General features: G+C 36.9%; 1 protein-coding gene across 1 annotated transcript; it reads left to right on the top strand.

Moving 5' to 3' along the window:
• LOC149793395 (succinate dehydrogenase cytochrome b560 subunit, mitochondrial-like) lies at positions 1-18,420 on the top strand. The gene is made up of 6 exons (XM_089967377.1): positions 1-85; positions 6,505-6,558; positions 7,146-7,247; positions 8,752-8,813; positions 10,942-11,105; positions 17,428-18,420. The coding sequence occupies exons 1-6, from the start codon at positions 69-71 to the stop codon at positions 17,533-17,535; spliced, it is 507 nt and encodes a 168-aa protein (XP_089823503.1). The 5' UTR covers positions 1-68; the 3' UTR covers positions 17,536-18,420.
• Positions 18,421-19,110: the final 690 nt, after the last annotated feature.

Raw genomic sequence — 19,110 nt, 5'->3', positions numbered from 1 at the left:
GTCATTCCGGTACGTAACCTAAAGTGCATGTTCAGTGTTCGGTATAGGAAGTGCCGTGAAATTTCAAGATGGCAGCGCTGTTGAGGTCAGTACAATTGGGCATAAATATTATTTTTGTTTTCAAAGTTGGCTAGGCTTGTCACCTCAGTATGGTGATTTATAAAAAAATAATTTAAGTTAAGTCTTTGTTTGAGAGCCATTTGAGATGTGCATTGGGCTAGTGATAGAAGCAAAGGAGTTCGACGTTCTGACCTTGTATTCAACGATTCACTGGCCTTGACATTGTTAATGTTATAACTCTTGTCAGCGTATTTTTTGTAGTAGAAATGCTTTTCTTAACTCAAATATTTGCTTGTTTTTTGTGGGGTTTTTTCTTCTTTCTTTTTCCCCACAATCACGTTTGCAAATGTTATCAACAAAATAAAGTAAATGAATTATGAGTAAACAAAATGAATGCATTTTGCTGAGAAAGGTCTCCAGTAATTGTCAGTTGTGTATTTTGATATGGTCATTTAGGTACATTTATTCGTCTTAAATAATAATTGTTGTTCTGAAATTTAATACTAATATAAAGAAACCAGAGTCTATTCAATCATGATTATTGAACGTTTTGCACCGTAACTGCCATCAATACATTTTCAGACGAAAAGTATTTGCCACTATGGAATTTACAGTGATGGCCAGGTTCTAAACTAGATCAAAAAAAGAGAATGTCGGGTCTAACTGAAACAGTATAATACAAATTAATGTGCATTTACATACAAAGCCAGCTCTGTTTTTCTCTTTTTTTAAATTTTTATTAGGTCTGGTCCCTAAAGATATCTTAGAAGCTTCTTGTTGCTGGTATCTTTGTTTTTTTTAATTTTTTTTATTTGGGCCTTGATTTCACACATACGGCTACCCTTTCTGCAATGGGAAAGTGGCCTTATAAGATGGGTGGCCTTTGCAGATGGGGACTAAGTGTTTTGTGAGAAGTATATGTAATGTACGTAGTAAGAAAGCTACATACTTCAAAGCATTACAATATCTTCATTTAATATCTTCATTTGAAAGTAACATTAGTTATTAAAATGTTCTTTTTATAATAATAGACTTATTTCAACTGAATATACATTAATAATTCTTATTCTTCACATAAGCCTGATATGCAAGCTGGTACTATTGTCATGCACATTGCAAAACCATTCAAAAACGTCATTTAAATCTTGATACGTACGTAATGCTCTTTCCATTTTCCCATTGCTGCTTAGTAACATCCTTGTCGGTTATGACATTGTTTATTTGAGTCTTTTCAACATAAAATTGTTTTATTTGAGTCTTTTCCACATAAAATTGGTCAGCAAGTCCTCCCTCCCCACCTCACCTGATGTCATCGAGTATAACAACCAACCTTCTTCTAAAATAAATAGGTCTTCGTTTTTGTGATGACATGTTAATGTTTGGTTGTTGTTGTTGTTGTGGGGTTTAACGCCATTTTTCAGCACGATAGGCTATACATGGCGGCCAGTATTAATGGTGGAGGAAGAACCCGGAAAACCCCGGAAAGAACCACCGACCCACGAGAAGCTACTGGCAAGCTTTCTCACATGCCCACATTGGCTGAATCTTAGACTCGAACCGCCGCAGACAGAGGTGAGATGGCAGTGATCCGTAACGAAGAGCGCTTTAGACCACTCGGCCACTCGGGGCCCCGTTAATGTTTGGTAATGATTTATTCGGATTTTGCTAACTGTATGTGATTTAATTATGCAGTCTAAACTTTTGTCGAGTAGACAAAATGCCTTCTATGCAAAAGAAGCAATAAATGTGTGGTCATGTGATTTTTTGGTCTTTGTCTGGTATCCTGATCTGTTCAAGGTTAATTTCTCTGTGTGTGTGTGTGTATGTTAATGCACAAAATCTATTTTTAGCCTATGCTAACCCTGTTATGATCTTGACAATTACTTCCAATTGTAATCCTCAAAGAGAAGAACTTGAAAGATGTGTGAAGCTTAATACTCTATTAGAACATTGTTGAGCCCATTTCCTGTAAATGTTGGCTTTTATAGACAATGATATAATATTAATCTTAGTGTTGCATGTACTTTAGTCAACACTTCTTTCAGTAATGGAAACTTGACATTGGGAGACATGAATAGACAATAGAGATAATCTTACCTTACGTCATGATATGAATTAATTATTGGTTCTGGATACATTTGGGGGGAAAAAATGGCCGCTCATGAGGGGAACATTTTCCATTTTTGTACTAATATGCTGGTCGCATTAGAGGGGTGGCCGTTCTTGAGGGGTACTTTTGAATGCAAACTCATCGGTGCGGTGCCAAGGGATTCTGGCCATAAGAAGCTGGTGGCCGCTGGTCAAGGGGGTCATTCTAGAGGGGGACTAGTGTATTAAAATGTTATAACCACTTGCCAAAAAATGATTAAATTTAGGTTTGTTGTTTGAGACAAACACAGCCTGATAATAAAATTATCAGTCCTTTATAATTATGAGGAAAACCCCCACATATTTGTCTATTTTTCAATTAAATAATTGATCATCTGTCTGTAACAGGTGTACTGAGTTAAGTGAATGCATTTTTGTAAAATAAATAAAATATCTTGTTTTCAGTTAAAAACATCAATTACATAATTATAATGATTAGCAACTGATGTCACATTATGTATAGCCCGCTTTTAGCAATTCCAGAACACAGAATGACAGAGAAAAAATGACAGACTTTCATGAATGCATGTAATCCATTTAAAATCCAATGATATATGTAACAAGCAGGTTCGTTCACACAAAAGTATTAATTCAAATTGAATCAACTATTCACTCACATAATGTACTGTTTCTTCTAAATGTATTTCTTGATTTTAGGAGAAAAATATTCAGACTGGATTATTCTTGTTTTTTGGGGTGTTTTATTAAGCAGAGTCTAGGATATTTGTCAGCTGTGTAATTTTCAATGTCCTAAGTTTTTATGCACATCAGTCCTTTATTTAATGATAATACAGCTTCAGAAACAGCATTTGGTGTTTTGGGCTGGTCATTGCCAATAGCAGATCATACTTCCTGTTGATTGGGATCTCTTTTGGCACCTATAAAGAACTGGATGAGCTTGGTATCCATTTTACATTCAGCAGTGGGGTAGATCTCACTGATTTTGACACAGTGCTGAAAATTGTCAGATGAGTTATCAAGTCCCTTTTGCACAGCTTTAGTCTTTTTAACATCGTCCATGAATCCCTTAAAATCACAGTCCTATTGGCAAAATAAGTTTGCCTCTTCCTGGATGTCTCCATTGTGAGATTAAATGTCTTAATTCACCCGTAAGTACTGAGAAGACTGAACTTTATTTTAAATCTGATTTCGCTGGACCATGTCACTGAATTGTTTGAATAGACCTTATTTGTACTTTAGCTGCAGTATGCAGATGAACATCTGTCTCATCACTGCAACAGAGTACAGAAAGCGGTGGCAATTTCAAAAGACATCCCTCCCACCTTATCCTTTCTTTGATCTGTTTCCATGTGGCAGTAAGTTTCCATGTGGCAGTAAACAAAAGTCAACAATAAGCTGTTCTGTTTAATCAGAGAGCTGTGTTTACAGAGATAAAGTCACTGATCTACTGGAATGGCTTTAGTGCCAAAGGCAAATTTGACAGTCCTTTGTACTTGAGCTAAATACAGTAGTTGATATGGACCAAAGAAAGTTGAGACTTATCAGAGACATGGGTAATTTCAGGTGTTCAACAGCCTGTTAGCAATATAATATTTTACTTCACCTGAATAAACAGTAGTGGCTAATTAGAGTTAAATCATGACTGTAAATACACATCATGTTACTACAACAGTAGGCCTGGCTTCAGGACATTGAGCAGTGATATCTTGCTACAGAAAGTGTTAATAGTTAGCTATTAAAACACCCCTTGAGAAGTAAAGTCTCGGCGATGGCATGTACAAAGCAAACTGCAAGAAAGTCCAGCGGATTGTAGTCGCTGATGAAACCAGATAAAACACTATCATGCGAACTCAACATTGGAGAAGTATGTAGCAAGAAAAAAGATTATTTGAAAACAGAATACTGAATTTACAAAACTGCAAGGAAAATACAAGGACTCAATAAACCTACTCTAACGAAGTGAACTCAGCACGTGAAACACAAGGAAAAATGGCGGCAGCTAGAAAAGAACTGAAGAACCTTGGGAAATTTTTACAAATCGAGAGAATTGAAACTAGTGAAGGAAGCTTTATTGAATGTGCTTACAAAGATGGAACACAGGAGATAAAATGTCCCATATACCATGAGATAGAATACTGGGAACAGCAGTGGTGATGGTTGCATTGAAAGTACAGAATCCAGACTACATCAAAAACTTGTACTCAATTAACCCTAAAGGATACATAATCAGATCCAGAGGGAAACAACCAGTTCTATCGTATGGAGAGATGGACATGGTGAAAGAGAAAGTCATAGTAAAAAAAAAAACACCACCTAAATTAAGGAAAGTAAAAAAACAGACTGGAGAATTATATTTGTCTAGAAATCCCACTGGAGAATGTAGTAACACAATTTGAAGAAAAAAATTCGCATCAAATTGATATCATCCAGATTGGCAACTATCCCCCTAACAACAATTTACAGTGGGATGCAAATAATAGAAATCGAGAGAGACAGATTGAAGGACATAAAGAGAGCATTCTTTATATTTGGTTTCTTAACTAAATCTTGGTATAAACGGTGCATCTATGACAGAAAATGTAATAGATGTGGAAATACAGGACATACACCCTTCATATGTCCAACAAACCATACAACAGAAGCAGAGATTGGAGAACCCAGAGTCATGAAGCAACAACAACAGTAAAGTCAGGAAAACCAGAAACTGGGGAACGAAACAGACCCACATTATACAGGAAGTTAAACAGAACCTTAAACAACAACAAAAAGAAGTGAGACAACAACAACAACAACAAACACAACATAATCACAACAGCAGCAGCCAGGAAAGCATCAAGAATTGCAGGAGCAGGCAAAAAAGTCAACATAATCAAAAACTCCCACAACAATACAATGGAGAAGCAAAACCCTGACCAACAACAAAAAGATGCAAGAGACCAACAGCAACCACAGGGAAAGCAGCAAGAAATACAGAAACAACTCCCAAAACCACAATTAAGAGCTCAAGAAAATCAAGGAAAAGAGAAGCTTGAGACAATACAGCAAGAACAGGAGGAGGCAAAAGTATCAACGCAATTGGAAACTACTATAAAAAAGGATACAAAGAGAAAATGAAGAACTAATGATGGCAGTCATACAAGATGATGAATGTTTAGAAGAGCCAATTGATTTAGATTATAAAATTATAAAAATAATAAAATTATATAAATTTTTTTTAAAGTTACAAAATAAATTTTAAAAAAATATAAAAATTTAAACAATAAAAAGGGGAGAAAAAAATAGAACATACAGCAAACTGTAACAGACACAAATTAAAACAGTAGGTGAGGAGGGTCTCTCTGACATGGTCTGGAAAGATCAATGGAGAGCTCCCCTCCAAAAAAAAAACATTAAAACACCCCTTTGATAGTGCAACTGTTTATTTGTCAGTGTGCTTGTATCAACTCTGCTTAATACATTTTGCCTTGGGCTACAACACAACATTGTCAGAAATTTCTGGACAAACCGAGGGGGCTTATAAAAAGTCATAAACTACTGCCAGTTATTTTATTTCTAAAAAAATTGCATGGTGAAGTTGTTTTTGCTTTCGTAACAGAAGGAGGTGAAGTTTACATTTTTCAGGGCATTTTAGTCACCCACTTTGCCTGGTAGCATGACCCCTGATGTATGCTGGTTATAAACTATATCATGTTCCAGAAAAAATAAAAGAAAGAATTTTTTTCGTTTATGCCCCATTCCTGTTGATGGACAGTGCATACAGTGAAACCTCTCTATGTCCATCCTGTCATACCATGTCCCACCCATCATGACTTTTGGTAGCACTCAATAGCTGGTGAAGGACTTAGGAATCTGAATTGCATTTGTTATTGGTCTTGACGTTGAGAAAATTTCAATCGAATTTAATGTGAATAATTTTTCAACAAAATTTAAGAGTTTTCCTATTTGACTTGGAAATTTACCTTTCAGTTTAATTGTATTATCATGGGCATCAATGTTGTATGGATACATTTTCAGTTTGACTGTATAAGTTGCAAAAATTGTAAACATTTAATGTACAGTGAAATCTCTTGAGATCAAAACCTTAGTAAACAAAAATCCCCTTGAAAGCAAATCATGTTTCTAGTCCCAAACTTAAAGTTGGTCCTGAGGACCTTCAGATCTGGGAAGTTTTAGTGTAACAGAATTAAGTTTTTTAAACAAATGTTATTCTCTTGAAGATTACATATACTATTTAAGGTCTGTATGTTTGCTTAGTCTGTTTCTGAAGAGTTTTTTTGGACATAAAGAAGCAAATGTTTAGAAAGATTCTGTCATAAGATCTGTTTCTTATTTCAGGACATTAGGGAGGCATAGCCTTGCGGGAAAACAGCTGGTCATGATGAACCGTTGGTGGGTATCTCTTACTATTTCTCCATCCAACGCTCTCATGTGATAAGCATGTGGATGCAGTAACTGTTTCCAGATTCTTGTGAAGGACCCATTTCAGTCTGTTGAATCACTGATTACTTCATGTTTTAGGATCACATTTCTTTAGTTACCTGTTCCACTGATTATTTGGTTTTGAAAAAGTAAAAATTTGTTATCTCCATACTTGATCAGGGAGATTAAGAGACCCTCCATCTGTCCATTTGTCTGTATACCTGTCCATAACTATCTCCAGTTAAACCTATGGCATGTGATAACCATTTGCTGTTGGAGGCTAGTTCTTTGGGAATCTCCACTGGGAATCACCCTTTGCAGTCAGAAAAAGATATATGAAAATTTCAGTTACAGTTACTTTTTTATACTAAACTTCAAACATGCAGTTATAGCAGAATTACACGTTTTCCATGTTATGGTTTTGTGGTTACAACCACCATGTCAGGGTAATACTTAATAATAATCATGTGAATTTGCCATGGCTGATAGATATTTTTTGTATATCTTGAGGACTGTTTTGTTTGTTTCCATCCAGTTTTCTGTGTTGTATATTATAGTGTTCCCATGGCAACCAACACAGCCTACCAGGAGATGGCAGAATTCTGGGCTAAAAATAGGAAACTCAAGAGACCCCTATCCCCTCATCTCAGGATTTTCAAGTGAGCACAGTACAGTTATTCTGTGTATATTCTTGTTCAAACTTTCAAAGATATTATTTTGTCTTAAAGTTTTTGTTTTGTATATTGACCACATATTAAAAGGAAAAAAAAAACATTTGGCTTGATACTGACAGTTTCCATAACACTGCATGAAAGATGAAGTTATGACAATTTAAATTTGCTCTACACTGTCACATTTTTAGATTGTCTTAGCTTTCAGAGTGTGTTTGAGATAGGTTATAGAACTGATAATGTGTCTTGGATTGGTGGAGCTTGGGAATTGCTGGATCAAGAGATATAGCTCTCTCTACTTAATAATATTTATATAAAAATCAGACATGCATAAAGTCATATTGGATGTTAAATGAATTAGTAGATACCATATTGCTCCACTGTAACATGCTTTTATGCAACACAAATTTAGATACAGCATGGTCATGGCATGGCTCCCAAAGGTTTACAGTAATCTCACCAGTTGCTTGAAGTACTGCAATGCCAGAATAAAGTGTTTGATATAATAATTTGGCAAGATATGTTGTATTATTGAAGAATAATTAAATATAAAATATTTTAGCTTAATTTATGAATCAAATTATTTAAAACTGGTATGTAGTACATGTGTAAAAAAGTAACTGAATTGTATGAAAACTAGTTAATAGGACAGAATCTTTTTGCCTGAGTGACTATTGTTTTCAGTTATTCATTAATTACATCCTCAGTATGTTTGTTCCTTTTCATCTACAGTCATAAAATTGCATATATATATATATATATATATATATATATATATATATATATATATATATACACACACACATATAGATTCTCATTGTGATTCCATTTTCACACTTAAATGGCTTTTGTGATTTTACTATTTTACTGCACCATCACACTCTTAAATCTTGTACTTATGAAACTTGATATGTGGATTAATCACAAAAAGTATAACTTGACCATAATACAGCTAGGTCACTATAACATCATTTTTATGCTTTAGTGACTTGTGTTTCAGCTGGTCATTTGTTATGCCCACAATAGCTTTGATCCTACTTTAACCATACCAAAAATAAGGTGCACATAACCCAATCTTCTTGCCTTATTGATTTTTATCTTTCCTTTAGTTACAACTTCAATATCTTTGATCTGGCTTTACTCACAGTCATGACAATCAATATGTGGATGCATCTTATGGAGAATCAATTTTGCCAAAACTATGTACCTGTGACCCAAGTTTCAGGCCCGAGTGACCTGTATTTTCAGCTGTTTGTTTCTTATGTACTCGTTATTTGTGACCCTATTTCACTTACACTTGATATGAAGATGTGTCTCATGGAGTAACTTGAGCAAACCAAAAGTTTTTACTGTGACTTCATTTCTTGGGTATGTTTTCATTCAGACCTATCTGTGTATTGTAGGTTACCACAGATGAGCTTCTGTTGGCAAGGGGAGTTATGTTTATCAGTACATTCTTTGTTTCATGACTTACCTGTTCAATATTTTTTAGGCCACCCCTGGTAATGATGCTGTCCCTTTGTCACAGAACCACAGGAATAGCCATGGCCCTGAGTAAGTACATAATATTTTCCACCAACTTGATGTTATGTCCTGTCTACTACAAAATACAAGCAACCTATCCCCAGTTAGCTTCATTTAGAAGATTCAGTGCTCTATCCTTTCTTCAGAGTGATAACTATTGTGTCTTTTGCACCTTTCTGGGGCCCCAAGTGGCAGAGTGGTTTAAAGCGCTCACCGTTCCGGATCACTGCCAGCTCAACAGTGCCTGCGTTGGTTCGAGTCTCAGGCTTGACTAACATTGGTACGTGAGAAAGATTGCCAGTAGCTTCTCGTGGTTCTTCCCAGGGTTTTCCAGGGTTCTTCCTCCACCATTTATACTGGTCGCCATGTATAGCCTATCTTGTGCTGAAAAATAGCATTAAACCCTATAGAAACAACAAGAAGCACCTTTCTACAAATTTCTCATATCCTGTTGGTACACAGATGAGGATTATTATTATGCGGTATTCTCATAAGAGCTGGAAAGTGCATGTGGTTGTGGAACTGGTATCTTGCTGGCTTTAGCATTCACCAATTGTTCCCACTATCTCATTAATACAAGATGCTTTTGTTTTTTAGACTGTCGTTTTACTACCATTTAAGTGAAAGCTCTCTATCACAAATTACTTTGACAGAATTTTCTCAAGGTCAGTAAGCTGAAGTGGTTCCCATCCTGTTTCCTGTCAGTTCCATGTAGTTGCAGTAGCATCCCCAATTAAGGTGAAGTTTGTCAAATGTGTACAGAGAAGAGTGGAACTGACTCATACTAAGTTTCTGGAGGGTGTCAGACTGGCAAATACTACATTTGGAAAAATAAATTTGCATTGTTTACTAAAGATTTTTCTCAATGCATATATATTTATGAATTTTACTAGTAAATTATAATCTGTTGGAGTTTCATAACTGAACTGCATGTATGTTTATCAGAGCAACATAAAAAAAACTTGTATAGAGAACTCCAAAATAGTGAAAATTCCATCCGAATTTTCTGTCAAATATGTGTGGAGTAAACCATAGTTAAGTGATATACGATAAGTGGAGAAACAATCAATTTGCAAATTCAATTTTTACTGGCATTTATTTTTACCAGTTACTATTATAACAGATCCTATAATCCTGTATTTTGGAAATACAAAGGAAATACTTGAAGTACTTTTCCATTTGTTTCATTTGTACATTTTATTCATTTTTATATTTTTATTTAATTTTTTTTACATGGTATCAGCTAATTTTTTTTGGGGTGTTTTATTATGTTTATAACTGAGGCCTGATTTATGCACATGTCCAAGTTTATATTCAATATAGATTGTATAACCTGCTTTCCCTTGAGTATATAATGGTTGTATCCTTATCCACTGTGTATAATCAATAGCTACCTGTATAGTCACAATGTTAGGCTACATGCTCATTGATATATAGCACTGTAAAGGAATCGAGGCTAAAGCAAACTTTCTTTTTTTGTTTTAGAATTATACGAGTATATTTTGTTGAATTTACATACTTTTATGGAGTTTTGCTGCATGTCATGAGGAACTTTATAAGATGTAAGAGCTTGAAATCAAAAACAAAATCCTTGGTAACTTGCATTTTGTGATTTTTGCATTAGCACTCTTTTCATATGAAATTTATAAAACAAGTTTCTGTTTCTTTACAGGCCTTGACAAGAAAAATTGTAAAGGGTCACCATTTTCATATAAAATCAGCATAAAGCAATAAGTAATATGATTAAAGTTGATAATTCTTTTCAGTAAATTGTTAAAAATAAAGTGGTAAAAATTGAGTAATATTTGGATGCTCATTTTATTTTATTTTATAGAACCTTGATTACGAACATGTCACTGTATTATGTGTACATTGGAAGGAATGAGATGGGTTAATGAGATTTACTATTAGTGACTTAATGTGATAAATAGAAAGAAAGCAGTCACTATGTGTTTACCCTTGTTTGTGCAGTGCAGGGGATTTTGTAGCCATGAACGCTTGTATAAAATGATCATTATTCAGAAAAAATGGGAATCCTGGTTGATCCACAAACTTGAGTAAAGGTAAACAAACGCTGTTTTCTCTAAAAACTTTTAAAATGATATCCTTGAATAAGTGAACTTGTGTAATTCTGGCGATAAAATGTCTCTCCTTTCAGCAATCTCTGGTGTGTCAATAACCCTTCTGGCCCTGCCTGGGGACTATGCCACATATCTAAACATGGTGAAAGAGCTCCATGTGGGGCCTCTTATCATCGGGACTTTCAAGTTTCTCATCTCCTTCACAGCTACATACCATTATCTTAATGGCATCAGGCATCTGGTAAGTTTGAAAATTAGTAATAATAATAATAATAATGGTATCACAGGAATCCGAAATCACACACAAGGAACTAGTAATAGTAATAAAGGATGATGACGTGGTAAGAGAACTTTGAAAAGGTTTTGACGACTTTGACAGAGATCATTCCAGTTATCATGGGAGTACTTGGAATAATACTTCATAAACTAATAAGATAGGAATAGCACTTAATCCAGATCGTCTACAGAAAGCAGCACTTTCATTTGCATCAGCAATACTGCAGTAACTTATTGAAATCAATGGCCAGCATGTGGCCTGATTGACTACAGAAAGCAGCACTTTTACTTACATCAACAATACTGCAAAAACTTATTGAAATCTATGACCAGCATGAAGAGGCCATGGAAGAGCAGAATAATAAAATAATAATAATCATAATAAGCTTCATAGAAAGTCATCTCAGCAGTTACGATTGATTGTAATTGGCTACTTATATTGTTTCAAACAACCAACATGCAAGTCAATGTGAGACAAGCTACCTTGCTCGAGGATATTATGACTGGCTGTGAGCGTTACACTTAACCAAATACAAAATGAGTTCCCAGCCATCTGTAGAAACTGAATGAAATTTCCCTTTCTTTCCCCCAGCAAAAAGTAGCTCCAATGATGTGGATGTATAACAGCAATTGATTAAGATATGCATATATCATTAATCATTAACACGGTCTATTCTCCAGATCAGATTTTAATCAAACCTGGAATGTGGACTTTTTATCATCAAGCTTTTGAATGAGTTCGACAGTGAGTGAGAGACATATTCACTGAGGTGATCTTTTGCTGATGGGCTGAGCTTATTGCCATTCTGGAAGCAATCTTTCTCCTTCAAATACATTCCACAATCATATTTCATTAGAAATATTATTGTGCTACCTCACAAATCCAGCCCTAGATACTAAAAGTTGTCACCAGGTTTTTAGCTTCGCTGTGTGCTGTGACATGCAGTGCAATAGCCTCTAACAATCCAGTCCTTTTTTGTGTTCCTATGGACCCATCCAATGTTCAGTTTGCTTTTATGGTGTAGATTTATCGATCTACTGCAGGTTGCATGCTTTATTTTACAATTTCTGCCAACATTTTGAGAGATTTATCACTTATAAGGACTTCATTTTGTGTGACCACCATCCCACCATGCTATCATCGACCTTTCACAAGGTCATTATGGTTTAGCATACATTTGACTTTATTCACTTATTCTGTCCGCTACATAGCTCTTAATAGCAAAATTCTGAAGTACTGCTGGATAATTATGCTTAATTTATTCGTATTTCATGCTGTTCTGATAGAATTATGATTTAATTCTTAACTATGCATACAGCATAAGTTTTAAACAGGGCCATTGTTTTCTGATACGACTCTTCACTTATCTATTTTTAGTGACATAGTAATTTCAGCACATTACTAGCTTCTGCTTTAGTTTCTGTGTATTGTGTCATTTCATTCTTAGGCTTCTTCAGAGCATAACAGTTTAACATGTCTCCTGTTTTGTTTATGTTACATATATGTAGCAGCATCTATAACATATGGTTATGGCAGCGTTTTGTTTCAGCGACCAAGTAATTTCAACATATTACTAGTTTCTACTTAGGTGTTAAGTATGCATTGTGCTTAAGCTTAATATAAGACCATACGTTTATGATATGACACAATCACGGGTCTGTTACGGCAGTGTTTTAGCGACCTAGTAATTTAAACCCATTACTAGTTTCTACTTTAGTTTGTCTTTTGAGTCCTGTCCGCAGGATATTAATTTAATCTATCTACATCCAATTTCATATCATGGAAGTCCACCATGACCCCTTTTTTGTTATGTATACATTATTTCTGATTACAACATCTGTAATATGTAGTCAGGGAGGTCTGGGCTGAGTTAGATGATTTATACTATTAGCTAGTTAGTAACTTACTAATTTGCTGATCTATGCTTTGTTTTCTCTCATCTTGTGTCGTTTCAGGAGGAATGTTTGCTACAAGCATGACATGCACATGCACAAATATCACCCTGTTCATCATTGACAGGAAGGAGCTAAATATGCAGTGATTGGTTGGAAAAATACATGCACTGCTGTACTTAAGAAAGCGGCAATGGGGAAAGAGAGACAGTCAAGGTCACAACAGGATACCTCCAACATCCTTGGTCTCCACCCCCATATCAGCCTCATGGGGATACTGGAACCCCCTTCCCTCCCAGCTAAAGTCTATCACACGAAACACATATCATTACATCCAGGGATGGAGAGGATAAAGGAGAGGACCATCCGTTACTGGGTAAGATGCATCAGTTGGTACAGCAGTTGAAGATGCACTTTCATCGATATGAGCAAAGCATTAGGGAATATTCACCAATTTTAGGCAACCCAGATGCGGTAAGCCTCCACATATGTCAGAGCATGGCCTTTGTGCTGGTAAGTTGGGGTGCATGGGATTAACAATTGATCAGCTGGACCCAAATAATAGTAATAATACTGACCCTCCATCACCAGCCATTGCAGCATGGAAACCTCTTGGCCAGAATGGTCCAACCACACATTGTTTGCGGGGATCTTAATGATAGATCTGTCCATCTTACAGGGTAGCTGGCAAAATATCATTATCTCACCAATGATGTCTTTGAAAAATCTGCCCGTCCAGACATGGCTTTGGAGCAGCCATCACAGGTGCATGCCAGGCCAACACATTTGCAGCAACAGTGCTGGAAAGGTCAGTAGTGCAGCGATGCTAACAATGCAGATTAGGCCCGAGATACCAGCAGTGCAGGAAAGGCCAGCAGTGTGGGTGATGCCAACAGTGCAGGAAAGGATGGCGATGATGGCAGTGTTGGAAAGGCCGGCAGTGCTGTCCTTACCGGCAGTGCCAGATATTAGTGTACTCATGGCTTATGTTCAGGTAAGACTGAGAGGCGGCGTCAAAGCCACCTGGCATATGGGGCTTGAAGCTGAGCCAGATGAGAATTGGGTGCACAGTAAGGGTGATGCGTCATCAGTAGTCATGTGCACTCACATCTGCCCCATCATGAAATAGTACAGTGGCTGTATGAAACTGATTTGAGCTCACTCGACCTCCCTGTTCCCTCGTTCTGATCCAGGTCAGTTAGAGGGGCTTCAGGTTTCATTCATCAACAATCCTCTTGCCCCTCCACATGATACACCATCAGATCAGAAGATGGATGCCTTTCGATAACAGATGGTATGGTCGCTCATAAAAGGCACGGGAGCTTGTGCTAAGGACGCATTCCCCAATGAGTTACTCAAGACTGATGCTTTTGGAATGCAAACAGCAGGTGGAAGCCCATCATTGACTAGAGTCTCCTCACCCTATTCAAGACTGGGAATGTGATGTCATTCCGCCTGTCCGCCAGACAGGGCAAGTATGCCATTAGCCCCGATCTGACAGATGCATACTTCCACATTCCTGTCCACCCTGTTAATTGCTAGTTTCCATATTCCTCTTACTGCCACAACCCACTGTTCTTCCCTTTGGGCCTCATCAAACCCCTTTCTTTCACTCACACTAGGGTTTGCGCGGTCTCCCTTTTCAGGGCAACATATTCTACATCGACAGCAATGTTCCCTGACAGCATCTTAAATAAACAACTGGTAAGTTCTATCCTACTCCAAGACATAACAATCTCCCTTCTCTTCTAGATTGTCTAGGCCTTTTTCATGAACTGGGAAAGTCAGACCTCTGTACTTTCCAGAATTTCAACTTTTTGGGCATGGACTTCTTAACCAACCAGAATCAGGTGCATCCCCTTGTGTTTGTGCTCTCATAATCATCAATGCTTTAGGACTTGGATTTCATTGGGAAAGTTCTTGCAACTCCTCAGCCATTATAGAAATAAAGGCTGTCATCCACTTTCAATCTGACAACAGTGTGGGGACCTATATCCTCAAGCAGATATGTATCAGACATCTTGTCCAGTGTTCTGATTTTCGCATTTTCTATGGGGGTGCAACAACCTCCATATCAATATACAAATCAGACAGCTTCTGGCTGCATCAGTGGCTTTACAAAGAATCAATCCAGAAGGGGTCATGTCCTTCACACGGAATGGCCCCTCCATCAATTGGTCATCGATCTATATTTCCCAGCGATAATGCATCCAGGATGGGGGCCTTGAGTGGTCTAAAGCGCTCTCCGTTACGGATCACTGCCATCTCACCTCTGTCGGAGTAGCTTATAACTTCCTTATGTAATTCCCACAAGATGGTTTAGCGACTACTGATGTTTAGTTTCAAGACACTAGATTTAAATTTGCGATTCCACTGGTGGACACGCCTTGCTCAATTCCAAGTGGATGTCAATTCACCCATGGTCTACATAATTAGCAGACATAGCCCCCTCCCCAGCAGTTTGTCATGGGTGGATTTACGACCCCCACTTGATATTCCTTTGAGCCAACACCGACAATTCATGCCACTTACCTGTGAATCACACTCAGCAGAATAACGTGCCAGTAACAAGTTCCTATGGCTTCCCATCCGTCTTTTTTTATGTCAGCTTACACTCACAACATTTATGAAGTGAATAATTAGCCTCGGGGTCTAGCATATACATGCTACAATCTATTGTTCCTTACTTATAATGTGACATCAACCTTCTCGAGTTTTACCTCGGTGACTTAGCATTGCAGAGACAACATTTGGAGGGGGCCCTGAGTGGCCGACTGGTCTAAAGTGCTCTCCGTTATGGATCACTGTCATCTCACATCTGTCTGCATGGGTTCGAGTCTCTGATTCAGCCAATGTGGATATGTGAGAAAGCTTGCCAGTAGCTTCTCGTGGGTCGGTGTTCTTTCCGGGGTTTTCCCCGAGTTCTTCCTTCACCATTAATACTGGTTGCCATGTTTAGCCTATCGTGTGCTGAAAAATGCGTCAAACCACAGAACACCAACACCAACACAAAATTTGGAGGGGGGCTGGTGGCAGCAGCACAGACGGCCACCAGACCCACCTAAATTAAGCAACACAGCCTGTTAGCTTTACTTGATTTGCCAGTGAAAAATTATGGGGAGATGACTTCATCTTCATCTTCTGGCTATACGAGTCCCAGATCAAGGGATCCCTGGCTGTGTTGCTTGTGTTATTAGGAGACGGGTTATCCTTCATATGGGGAATCCAGCCTCTCATCCCCCAGAAAGATAAGGTAGAGGTCGGTTGCTCAGCATCCCCTCCTATTACTTATTCTCCTAATATGATTGGGGAACATATTAGGAGTAAACACATTTTTTAAGTAAATTATGTTTCTCAGAGAATACTTACCCAATCACATTACTTAAAAACCCTTCCAACCACCCCACCATGCAAGCATCGACATTAGTGTCTCGCTCAGCTAAAAACTGGTGAAGCCCTGTGTCATCAAGATAAATATTGAGCAAGAGTTGCTGCCCGAGTGGTCTAAAGCGCTCTCCATTACGGATCACTGCCATCTCACCTCTGTGTGGGTTCGAGTCTCAGAATCGGCCAATGTGGGTATGTGAGAAAGCCTGCTAGTAGCTTCTCGTGGGTCGGTTGTTCTTTCCAGGGATTTTCCCGGGTTCTTCCTCCACCGTTAATACTGTCTGTCATATATAGCCTATTGTGTGCTGAAAAATGGCGTTAAACCCCACAACAACAACAACAACTGCCCTTTATCTAAAAATAGACAGGATAAGATGATTAATTTCGTCTTCAAGTAGGGCTTGATTTGCGAGGTAGCAGGCTAATATTCCTAATGTAATGTGATTGGGTAAGTATTCTTGGAGAAACATAATTTACTTTAAAAATTTACTTTCTGGAACAGTTATGATTAAAAACTGGAATATGGACTTGTATCATGAAGCTAATGGAAAATATTTTTCATATTTTTTGCAAAAATTAAAGAACTAGCCATACTCCAAAATTGTTTATGGTTCAAAATTTTGGTGCATTTCCTTTGATCTAGTGCGTAATGTAACTAAAATTGATTAGGTTTTTACATCCATGTTGCACAGAAACTTCATCTTGTACATGTTGTCAGTGATAACCAGCTCTCATCAGAAAAATGATTTGTGTGTAGAATTTTAATGTAAGTGTCTGAGTGGTTCTGATAATCCAGCAATATGATTATTTGGATAAGGCAGACAAAGCCCAGTTACTGTTGAACCCGTTGTCTGCAAGTGCAAAAGTGGTAAAACAAGTGGATTCTGTATTTTTTAGAACACATCACAAAGAACAATTTCTTGAAATTTCAGAAATTCCAACTCCATCTGAGGATGATCCATTAGAATTTACATGTATTTAACAGTTGTTTTGTTTTTCTTTTTCAGGCTTATGATTGGGCCAAGGGCTTTGAGCTGAAAGATTCCCATGCATCTGGCTATTTTGTGCTGGCATTAGCAACCTTAGTCTCAACAGGATTTGTTTTCTTCTATTGATCTGGAGGAAATACAAACATAATTCAAAGAAAAATTCTGCAGATGTTGTCAGTAGGATACCTGTTTTGCAAACATTTCTTGAAGAAATCACATGTACAAAAGTTTTATCTCTATTTCAGTATATTTGTTGAGACAGATTTACTATTGAGGGATAAAGGTGACCTTTTAAGGTGGCACCCAGTATTTGGTTGACCGTGATCCACTGTTGCTATGCAGCATATTTTGCCTTAGTTATGAACTTCATTAGTTACGTAGTCTAAGTCACCTAATGCAGTACAAACAAAAATTGTGTGTATTTAATACTGTTCTTTCATGTTATTTCTTTTTTCTTTCCTTCAAGTAGAAGGTCAGCTTTTTTATTAAAAGAATTGTTACATGCTCAGTACTGAAAATTATCACTACAGCCACATTTGGATAGATGAGTTGTAGAAAAATTACACATTTCCATAGTGATAGGCATGTGACACAATTAGTTTGTGTGTTTAGTTAACCTGGAGAATTAAAAATGTTATGGGAAATAATTATTGAAACATGACTTTTGTTATCTTTACAAAAAGTATTCCATTTGGATTAATTTTTAAAACAATTCAACTGCTGATTAAATGGAAGCTGTATATATTTTCACAAGAAAAAAATCCACATAGACAATTAAAAATGCAAATAAAGTCTTCAAGAAGAAATGAAGTGTTTGTGTTCAGAATCATGTAATCAGAAAGTCAGAAGAAATGAAGGAAAAATGGACATCTGTGTAATATTGATAGGAAATATACACAGGAAATGTGTTGGTATTGACAGTGTAAAGTGCTGTATCTTACATTTTCACTGAATGTAATGCTTTCAGCAAGTTTAATATCATTAATTTGAATAAATCTCATTAAACAGATATTTTAGGATCTTGTTCTCTTTTGTCATATTTAGCTCCACTGGTTATAGACTGGAAATGGTTATTGGAGAATCTGCTGTATGTTGTCTGTCCATTCTGTAGCACAAGTTTGTTATTGCTGTTTCTCCTGAACTACTGAAGAATTGCCACTCTTATCACTACTCATCCTGAATAGATAGCCATATCAACATGGGGTTATGAATGGATAGTCATATCAACATGGGGTTATGAATGGATAGTCATATCAACATGGGGTTATGAATGGATAGTCATATCAACATTGGGTTATGAATGGATAGTCATATCAACATGGGGTTATGAATGGATAGTCATATCAACATTGGGTTATGAATGGATAGTCATATCAACATCAGGTTATGAATGGATAGTCATATCAACATTGGGTTATGAATGGATAGTCAGAATGGATAGTCATATCAACATGGGGTTATGAATGGATAGTCATATCAACATTGGGTTATGAATGGATAGTCATATCAACATCAGGTTATGAATGGATAGTCATATCAACATGGGGTTTTAAATGGATAGTCATATCAACATGGGGTTTTGAATGGATAGTCGTATCAACGTGGTGTTTTGAATGGATAGTCATATCAACATGAGATTATGAATGGATAGTCATATCAACATGAGGTTTTGAATGGATAGTCATATCAACATGGGGTTTT

This window comes from Sinohyriopsis cumingii, chromosome 8 (genome assembly GCF_028554795.1).
Source record: "Sinohyriopsis cumingii isolate HCF-2022 chromosome 8, ASM2855479v2, whole genome shotgun sequence".
Lineage (NCBI taxonomy): Eukaryota > Metazoa > Mollusca > Bivalvia > Unionida > Unionidae > Sinohyriopsis > Sinohyriopsis cumingii.
This window is presented reverse-complemented; position numbering and strand designations above follow the sequence as displayed.